Source organism: Terrapene carolina, unplaced genomic scaffold (genome assembly GCF_002925995.2).
Source record: "Terrapene carolina triunguis isolate 2854851 unplaced genomic scaffold, T_m_triunguis-2.0 Scaffold29316, whole genome shotgun sequence".
Taxonomy (NCBI): domain Eukaryota; kingdom Metazoa; phylum Chordata; order Testudines; family Emydidae; genus Terrapene; species Terrapene triunguis.
Window position 1 is genome coordinate 1 of NW_020693667.1, and position 10179 is coordinate 10179.

The following is a 10179-nucleotide window of genomic DNA, read 5'->3' on the forward strand; positions in this document are numbered from 1 at the left end:
GGGGCCTTAGCCGGCATTGCACGCCGGGCGGTGGGAACCGGTGCGGGGCCTTAGCCGGCATTGCATGCCGGGCGGTGGGAACCGGTGCGGGGCCTTAGCCGGCATTGTACGCCGGGCGGTGGGAACCGGTGCGGGGCCTTAGCCAGCATTGCACGCCGGGCGGTGGGAACCGGTGCGGGGCCTTAGCCGGCATTGCACGCTGGGCGGTGGGAACCGGTGCGGGGCCTTAGCCGGCATTGCACGCTGGGCGATGCGAGCCAGCAGCTGGGCCTCCCTGCTTAACCTCAAGGGGTGCGATCGGCGGCTCACCCCGGACCCCGCCCAAACATGAAAGCCGGGCAGTTCCCCAGCTCGTCGCCTGCTTCCACTTAGCGCCGGCTCTGGCGGGAGGCCGGTTCGTTCTCTAGCTGATCCCGCACGGCGCGGGGCGGGGGCTTGGGATTTTCTTTCTCCTCCTCAGAAGCGAGCTGTGGGTTTGAGGCTCCCGGCTCCCAACACACTCGCTGAAGATCCTGAAACCCCAAACCAGGTGGGGAGCAGCGTGTGCAAGGGCGGGGGCAGGGGAATCGCCGCCCTGGGGCCTGGCTGCTTTGCCTTCCAAGTGGCGCTGCAGAGCTCCTGGGCTCACGGCCGCTCTCAGCCCACGGTGCAGCCGGGTCCCACACCAGCTGCCAGGATGGGGGGCGGGGCCACGCGTCCCAGGGGCTGTGGTCTCCGGGATCCGCACAGCGGAGTGTGAGCGTCCTCTGCAGGAGGCTGAGAGGAGCACTGGGGCGGGGAAAATGCAGCCACCTCTGGGGTGGAGTGTAGCGGCTGGTTCATAGCCACGCAGCAAACCTACTGGTGTTAGCTCCAGACGTACCGTTAATACGCAGGTTCCAACAAGACTTCTGAGGATCCCTGCGGGCCGCGGGCTCACTGCAGAATGAGGGCAGCTCAAACTGCCAATAAGACCCAGCGAGGGGAACTGACCATTGGAACCGCTGTCGTGGGCTTGGGCTGGAGTCTCCCGGCAGGAGCTTTGGGACTAGACGCAGGAGGCGCTGGGGGAGGTTCCCCGGCTGGGTTATACACGCGTCCGGACGGCACAATCCGAATGGTCCCCTCCGACCCTAAGATCTCGGAGTCCCTCATGCCCTGCACCTGGTGTCCTCGCTGACACTAGTGCGACGGGCGTGGAACGTGCTGCCACCTCAGTGTGGCAGCGTCTCCCGCGCCCTTTGCACTGGTGTTAATGACACGGCTTGCCCAGCGCTGGGCAGGGATGAGGTGCCCCAGTGCTCCAACCCCCCCCCCCCACACACACACAAAAATTAAACTCTGTTGGATTGATAAAAATAGATCCTTTATTTGTCTCTAGCCCACTATGAATGAGATCCATGACAAAGCATTGTTCTTCTTCTTTGAATTAGAAACAAAAAGGCCGGGGGGGGAATCTTTGTCGAAGGCAGAGGAGAGGGATTGTCTAGGAGACCCACCGGTTGGCAAGGCCAGGCCGGCACTAAGGGGTATAAAACCATTCACAATAAATATTTTATTTACAAAACAAAACTGGCGATTCCGACCACTTCTTCAGTGCACGTTACGTACCAAACTCCCACCCGCGCGCGCCAGCCCAGCCAACGGTGCCCGGCCAGCATTTTCTACCCTGCTCCTGGCACAATGCGCCGAGTCCAGATGCTAACGAGCGGCATGGACCTGGCCAGCCCAGCAGCCGGGGGAGGCTGGTCGCATCGGAGGGACGAATCCTGCCCGAGGCGGGGAGTGACTGAGCAGCGTGGAGGTGGGGCTGGGGGTCCCAGGCCGGGGCTCAGCACAGAGGCCAGCGCTGGGCTGTGGAGACCCACCCCCACCTCCCGCAAGGGGCATTGGCAGAGGACGTGGGGCGGGGAGAGGGATCCAGGCTGCTGATACAGCCCTTTTTGCCCAAATGCGCCCAGGGATAGACCCTGCGGGGTGGCAGGGAGGGGGCTGCCACAGGGCCCTTTGGGTCACCGCTGGGTGATCGCTGACGCCCCTGCAGGTGTCCTGGCCTGGAAGAGTTTGGAGAGGACGGCCCCTCCCCTCGTCTGCCAGGCCCCCGCCTTTCTCGGGGGCCGGGTCTGCCACTGAGAGCAGCGGCTCCGGGGTCACGGGGCTGCAGAATCCGGCTTGCGGCAGCTGCTTGGGTGCGGTGCCCTTGCTAGGCGGGATGGGGGTGGGGCCCTGATTTTGATCCCCCCCCAGGGAAGGTCTTTGCCTCTGTCCCCCTCCTCCCGCCTGGCCCCGGCTCACAAGCACTCGTGCAACACTTGTGTGTTGGTGCAGTTCAAGCAGCTGACGTGGCAGCACCAGTGGAAGGTGCAGTTGCAGCGCTCGGTGACGCGCTGGGTCCGCGTGCGGTAGCCCCGCCCGCAGCACAGCAGCTCGCAGCCGTCCAGGCCGGGGGAGGAGCTGTTGCAGAAGCGCCCGGCCGTGCCCGCCATGCCCGTCTTGCCGCTGTAGGTGCAGAAGTTGGGCGACTTCTCGAAGTAGACGAGGTCGTGCGGGGAGGGGGGCTTGTGGGCCGGGTTCTCGGGCTCCAGGTGGGGCCCCTCCACGCGCGAGGCCCGGTTGCTGCCCTTGTTGCCGTAGATGACGCGGGAGGCGCCGTCGAACCGGTCCTTGAGGAAGTCGCCCACCGTGCGGAAGGTCGGGAGCCGCATCCAGCAGGTCTTGACGGTGCAGGAGCCCGACATGCCGTGGCACTTGCACTCCTGCCGCATCTCCGAGAAGACCGTCTGCAAGACAGGCCCGGCCCGGTTAGCGCGGCGAGCTTCCCCGTAGCAGTGCCGCAGCGCTAGGCGCTGCCCTGTAGGGGTGCCCAGGTGGGACCCCAGGGCGGCGAGCGCTCCCACGGCAGTGCCCTCCTTGGCCTCCATTACACGTGGGCCCTCCCTGTTAACGCTCGTTAGCCAGCATCTAGCAGGTCGCGGGGGTTGCTCTGGGCAGAACCGTTCCGCCGGGAGCGCTCTGCAGCCGCCGGCCCCAGCCGCGCTCCGCCCGCCCCCGCGCTGGAAACCCGAGGCAGCCCGCGGCAGCTCCCAGGGCTCCTTTCCAGTGGGGTTTTACTGCAATTAGAGGAACTGGCATCATTTCCTCCCACATGTGCTGGAGGCCGGCAGGGCCACGCGCAGCAGCACGCCTGGACGAGGAGCCCTGGCTTCACCCGTCAGAGCTGGCGTGTGCCGGCTCTGCCCCAACCCTGCTCCACTCATCGCGCCTCCACCCTCCCTTCCCCGGGCTCCCTCCTCCCCTCTGATCGGTCCCACGGCCCCCCGAGCTGGGAGTTCGCAGGGGGCAAGGAGGGCAGGACAGGTCTCTCTGTCCCCCAGGGCGCTTCTGTCCTCTGCACACCCCCTGCCCTCCTGCGGTCCCTCTGCTTAGAGGCTGCGGCAACCCCAGGCCCTCTGCTGATGCCTCCAGGAAGAGAAGTCGCAGGTCAGGAACCTGCCCCGCCCAGGGCCTCCTGTAGCTGCCCTCTGAATGCTGGGGCCCGTCAGCTTCCTGTCTGCAAAGCAGAGACCACCTGGGCTGGAAAAGAGCCCCAGAGATGATGCTCCTCCCACAGCGCACACACATGCATACACACATGGACACACATGCATGCACACGCATGGACACGCACACACACACAGACATGCATGCACACACATGGACACGCACGCACGGATACGCACAGACACACATTCACACACATGAACACACACGGACATGCACACACAGTCTCCCCACCCCATGCGTGCACAGCCCCACGTGCCCGTACACCCACTCGTGCACACTCACCATCCGTCCCGCCTCATTGTTGTGCAGGTTCATCAGGAAGCGCAGGTCCCGCCCCTTCTCGTTGGAATCCACGAACTCGCGCCCGAAGACCCGGCCGAAGTCGACGTTGTCGCTGCAGCCCCCCCCAGTGCCAGTCGGGGCCCCCCGGGCCGCGGCGCCGATAGTCACATGTGCAGGACTCGATGGAGCCCTCGGAGCAGGACCGGGCCACGGAGTGGGTGACGCCGGCGCTGGTGATGGCGAAGATGAACGCCGTCTCCCGACAGCCTGAGGGCAGGGAACCAAGGCGTTCAGGGCACCGGCACCGTGTGTGGGCTGACGCCGAGCGCCCCAGGGTGCGGTCCCGGTGAGCTGGGCAGGAGCTGCAGGGCACCCGCTGCCTCTGGCAGGGCACCCAAGACACTGCCCACCCAGGCAGCAGCGGGCACCGTGCAAAAGGCAGCCTGGCTTGGGGGGTTGGGGGAGCCGAGAGGATAGGGGCTCACTCCAGAGGCGGGCGGGGGGTCGGGGGGCTGGGCCGGGCCAGGCCAGGCCTGAGTCACTTTGTCTCCCAGCAGTACGGTGGGGCTGGCTCGCCCTGTGTCCGTGCAGCGCAGGTAACACCTGGTGCCAGCTCGGGGAAGCGCCCTGGCTCCTTCTAGAGGTGAAGGGGGAAATGAAAGGTGTGTTCCCACCTGAGGCCAGGTTCGTTTGCATACTGAGCTCCCTGGCTCCCCCTAGCGGTGGTGAGGGGGAAGTGAGGGGGGTTCCTCCCGGCCGCCAGGTGGAAGGGGCAGGTGGCAGGAAGTTGCAGCTCCTGTTGTGTTGCTGCGGAGCCACAGGAAGGAGGGTTGGGGCGAGGCGGGGGTCCCTGTGCAGGTGAGGAGGGGCTGATTACGAGCTTGGCTTTGGGGGAGGGGCTGCAGCAGGGGGCTGGGTGGGGAGGGAGCTGGTGGGGGGCAGGGGAGCTTGCTGGGCTTGTGTGGGAGACCCAGAGTTTGGGGAGCACCTGACTGGCTGGGCTGGGCCAGGAGAGCCGGCTCGCAGGGCGGGATTTCTGCCTTAGAAAGGAGCCCAACCTCCCCCCCCAGGGTCACCGGCCCTTTCACCCTGGCAGAGGTGAGGCTAGCTCTGCCCTTTGGTGGGGGTGCGACCGAGCTCCCCCACATGCCACAGAGGGGCCGCGGCGTTATCGTGGGTGTTACAGCCCAGCTGGGATCGGGCCCGTCACGCCGGGCACTGCACAGACCCCGGCCCAGCTCAGGGAGCTCCCAGTCTAGGCGAGGGGCGGGAGGGGAAACGGTGGGGCAGAGCGGGAAGGTGGCAGAGCCGGGATGGATCCCAGGAGTCCGGGGGGCCCAGTTCAGGCACCATCCATTAGGCCACGGGGCCGTCGTTCGGAAAGTGTTTTTTAAAACGCTGACCGAGGCGGCACCGGGGCTGAGGCTGGTGGCCCCCGAGCAGGGGAGTCGCCCCACTAGCTGGCCAGGGGCTGCCCCCGCCGAGCTCTCGCTGCCACCCCAGGGAAATGCCCACGGAGTCCGGGCTGGGGATCCCCTGGGCAGGCCTGGCCGGGGAGCTCGTCCAATCAGGGAAGGAGAGGTGACATCACGGCACTTATCTGGCCAATTGTGTGACCCACGGGGATGGGAGGGGGACACAATGCATGGGGGGGCATGTGACCCACGAGGCATGGCACGCAGGGGGCGGGGCCCTCAACACGTGGTAGGAGGGGGCCGCGTGGCACACGGAGCCCCTTCCTGGGTGTGCCAGGGCCTGGCACCTGCTCTGCCTCAGTTTCCCCCTCCTCTTGGCCATGATCACTGCTGGGGGCCCCCGCTCTGACCCGTGCCCCCGCCGGGAGCCCCCTGCCGCCTCACCCCGGTTGACGATCTTGCCGAAGATGTGGGGCCCCGGGGTGGTGGGGCAGTTCCAGCGGCGGTTGCGGAACTGCCACTTGCACTCCTTGATGGCGCTCTGCACGCCGGTGCTGACGCTGTGCAGGATGCCGGGGTTCTGGCGGATCAGCTTCCGCTGCTTGCGGCTCAGCAGCTGCAGGCTGGGGTCCAGCACCAGCTGCACGTTCCTGGAGTCCGTCAGCAGGTTGGTGGAAGAGGCCACGTTGATGATGCCCCTGCGGACAGCGGGGGCAGGGGATCAGGTGCCACGTCCCAAGGCCGACCGAACGGGGGATGGAACCCAGGAGTCCTGGCTCCCAGCCCCCCCGCGCTCTACCCACTAGCCCACACTCCCCTCCCAGAGCCAGGAGAGAACCCAGGAGTCCTGGCTCCCAGCCCCCCCGCTCTACCCACTACCCCCCACCCCCCCCCCAGGCCCGGGGGAGAACCCCGGAGTCCTGGCTCCCAGCCCCTGCTCTGACCACTTAACCCCACTCCCCTCCCAGATGCCAGGGGTAGAACCCGGACATTCAGCCAGTGCGTGGGTGAGGGAAAGGCTCAGGCCCGGCCGCAGAGGCAGGCTCCAGGTATGGGCAGAGCCCTGGGTGCCCAGCTCCGAGATGCCAGGGTGCAGGGTGCCGGCTCCAGGAGGCTCTAAATCCTGGCCGGCCATGCTCTGGAGCAGCCTGTTCCACGCAGAGCGGTCAAGTGCTGCAAACCCACCCACCCCCAGCCCTAAATCAGCCTGACAGGCCCAGACTAGGCAGTCATTAAAACGAGGCGAGAGAAGCCACCCCCGGAGCCGGCTGGGGAGGGGAAGGAGCTGCCACTGCCCCCCAGCAACGGCAGGGATGGGAGTTCCCAGCGGGGACGAGTGTGCGTCCGCTGGGGTGTGTGTGTGTGTTTGGGGGGGGGAGAGATAGAACAGAGCCTAATGCACCCACCCGCCCGTCTATCCCCACGCATCCCGCGCTGCAGCTAGCGATCACAGCCCACAGCCCACAGACACACAACAGACAAACACACACCTGTGGCCCATATGATATGGCGTAAATGTGGGTCTGTGTCTCTTTGTGTGTATATACATAAGCTATTGCATAGCGCTATATACCTGCTGCTCTGTGTGTGTGTGTGTGTGTGTGTGTGTCTGCGTGTGTTTACTCACGTAGCGTGAAATGTCAGTGCAGGGCTTGCACTACAGTGGATGGTTAATATCACCCGTGAATACGGGTGTCCAGGCTCCCAAATGGGAAGCAGAACTAGCGCACACACCAAGGGGTGGTGTGTATTGGAGAGCTGTGGGTAGGCGCGTGTCTACACAGTGCCTCAGTTTGTAGGTGTCAATACGGCGAGCGTGTGTAGCCAGACTACTTTTGTGATTGTGTCTAGTATGAGCTTAGCGCCTGGTGCACCGGCACTGACTGGACACACGTAATGAAAAGACAGTCCCTGCTCCATAGAATTAGCCCAAGACGCTGTGTGCATCGTCCTATGCCTGTCTGTGTACAGCACCATGCCCAGCTGGGGATGGGGATGGGGATGAATGGATCGCTAGCTAGTGGGGAAGTTACAGCAAGTTCCCTCAGCAACTCCCCCCCACCCCAGCCCATGATGGACACAGGAGCACAGAGAAGGGGAAACAAATCTGGTTAGAAATATAAAAATCTGTCTACAGGAAAAAGAAGCAAGCCCGGAGGGGCCAGGTGTGCTGGGGTTGGATGAAACACCCTGGGTCCAAGCCCCTTGGCAGGTGCCTTTTCTCATCAACGCACAGAATCATTATTCTTTCATCCTTAGAAGCAAACACCTGAGTTCTCGAAATGTCTCCCCAGACATCTCCGGATGCTGTGGAGAGCAGCTGCGTTCCCTCCTGCCCGGAGAGCAGCCCCCTCTCTGCACTTGTCTGCTGGATTTCTCTCTCCCTCCACGGCTGCTCTAGTCGCAAAAGGAGAATGAACAGGATGGATATAAAGGGAAAAGCAGAGACTTACCACCATCTCCCACTGTTATTCACCGCCAGAGTGTTGGAAAGAGACGAAAATGCCAAAACCCACAATGTCTTAAACCCTACAATTAATGCCACAGGTCTCATTGTTTTGGCTGCAGGGCAGTGGCTCGTACAAAACTTCCCGAGAGTAGTTTGTCTGGGCACAAAAAATTATAGATCTAGAAAGTCTTGTTGCAAGGAGAATCCTACAACAAATTCTTTGGCTTAATCGTTGCTATCTCGATAGCTATATCCACAGCCACACGGAGCGCAAGAAAGATGGGGTGTCTGTGGATATGGCTGTATAGAAACCTATAGAGATATAAATATAGAGATATATGTATAGAAACTCAAACCCTAAAAATAGAATCTAAAGAAAAACTCGTGTCACAGTTGAGTTTGCAGTAGTGTTGGCATCCTCAGAAATATGAAAATGCTGGAGGAAAGGCTCCAATCTTCTGGTTTCTGGCAGCCTCGTAGAGATGATTCCCCCAGAGAGGAATTAAACCACTAGGGGAAAAAGTTTGATGGTCTACGGCTGCTGTTGAGTGCTTCGCATCCTCCAGCCATCTCCAGTGCCTCAGAGAGCCCCTTCCTTCTTATAGCGGCAGCGAGGTGGGTCTCTGTGGAACGGTACCTCTGTGTAGGACCCAGGCTGTGTTCTCATGCTAACAATGGGAAGTGGAAGAGATGCATCACTTCTTATGGGGTAGCCCGCGCCGGGGCTATCTGGCCATCTGACTGTCCATCACTCGGGTTGAGATTAATTCTGTCAAGTGTCCGGGCTCTGTAAATCCATCGGTTCCTCCAAAATCCTTCTCTGCATGGGAGCAAATCCAGATGAGGGGGATGAATGTTAGTGTCTGTCACTCACACGCCCCCCTCACCCCACCCCCACCCTACCCCTCTCCTAGCCAGCTCCATGCAGCAGCATCTGCTCGACGCTGGCTGAGTCCGGGAGGTTTCTTCCAACTCATTTTCCCCCAGAGGCCCCCAAAGCGACCATGACCTTAGAAGCAGGAGAGTTGACACTATCCCAAGGGAAATCCGAGTCCAGTTGTGAGGGGTGCCGGGGAGGGGGGCCAGAGCTAAGATCCCCCAGCAGGAGAAGGGGTCTCTGGGCTGGGTCCAGGTCCCCCTGCTGAGACTGGCCCGGGATCAGACGTGCCATGGTCTGCCGATGGACTCCTGTAGCTTCATTCTGCCCGTCTCTCCGGCACTGCTGCGCTCACAGCAACGCTTGGGGTTCCAGTGGCCACATTTGGCTTCTGAATGCGCCTGAGGCTTCTGCGGCAGCTTCGTTCCCACTCTGATTTCGCTCCCCTCTTGGCCGCGTGTGTGCTTGGCTTGGCAGTATTTACGGTGTCCTTTCACCGCATGGGGCTGGCGCTCGAGGCAGAAGCTTGGGGAGATAAAAACTGAGCAAGTCCCATCCCCGGCGACCAGATGTAGCAAATTAACGGCACAGCAGCTAACGGGCTGGAGCTGGGGTTTTCCATCCCATCTGCTGGGACCTCCCCGAACGGGAGCGCCGGGCTGGAGAGGGAAGCATTGGGGGGTTTGCCTAAGGGGAAAAGAAACGAATCAAATGTTGGCATTGGGGACAATCCGTGGGGCTGGGCTGGGACCCTGCGAGGCCCTGCCTCAGACAGGTGGCCAGAGGGCACACGGGAACGGTGCCCACCACCGTTAGCTAATGGTGAGCGGGGACTGGAATGGCCAGATAAAGCCAGGCACAGCCCAAGGCCTGCACCCCTCACCTGGCGCCCCGTCTCTCTCTGCCTGGCGCCGTGCACCCCCCTCGCGCTCGCTCTCATCCTGTTGCTCCAGGTCACCCGCCGAGGATCAGACCCCGGCTGGACCCTCTTCCATCCCTGGCGGTAGACGCGGGTGTCCGCCGGAAGGGCCATGTTCTCACGTGTGTTTCCCATGTAAGTTGTAGGTGACACCTGTGTCGTGTGTGGACGCGCACTCACCCTGGGACTGATGCCCAGATGGGGCCACGCTCCTCCCAGGTGACTCTCTTGTCGTCCGTGACGTTGAATCAGGGATGTGTTTGGTCTCAAATGAAGCTGACCCCAGGGGGGCGAGGAGGAGGGGAGAGCAGAACCCCCCCCTTAGCCATCCCGGGGTAGGAGCAGGGCTACGATGCCGCACACACACAGACGGGCACCCTGCAGTACTGCCCACCCCTCCCCGAACCCAGAGCGAGAGGGACGTCCCGTCAGCAAGAGGGTTTGTATGTCATGAGCCTCACCCCTGCAGGGCAGGACAAGTCCAAGGGGTGGGGTGAGCGGGAGGGGCAGGCGCTGAAGAGAGGAGAGAAACGGGGTGAGCCCGGGTGCTGTTAGCGTCGTCCTGTGCTCAGGCACCTTGGCCTTATGGCCCACGGTCCAGCTCACAGCTCCTGTCTCCTCTGTCCAAGTTTGGGGGTCTCGGCTAATCTGATGTGGACATTTGTACCTGGGGCCTGATTCTGCTGCCATTAAAATCAAGGTGCCCCCCCTCCCC

The 10179-nt window shown here is 62.6% G+C and overlaps 1 protein-coding gene across 1 annotated transcript; it reads right to left on the minus strand.

Annotated features, from left to right (window-relative positions):
- Positions 1 to 2270: 2270 nt before the first annotated feature.
- WNT1 (Wnt family member 1) lies at positions 2271 to 7773 on the minus strand. Its single transcript, XM_024209388.1, is given in 5 exon segments — positions 2271 to 2759; positions 3805 to 3927; positions 3929 to 4071; positions 5664 to 5917; positions 7673 to 7773. Coding segments are annotated over 5 exon segments (1110 nt in total).
- Between the last annotated feature and the right edge of the window lie 2406 nt (positions 7774 to 10179).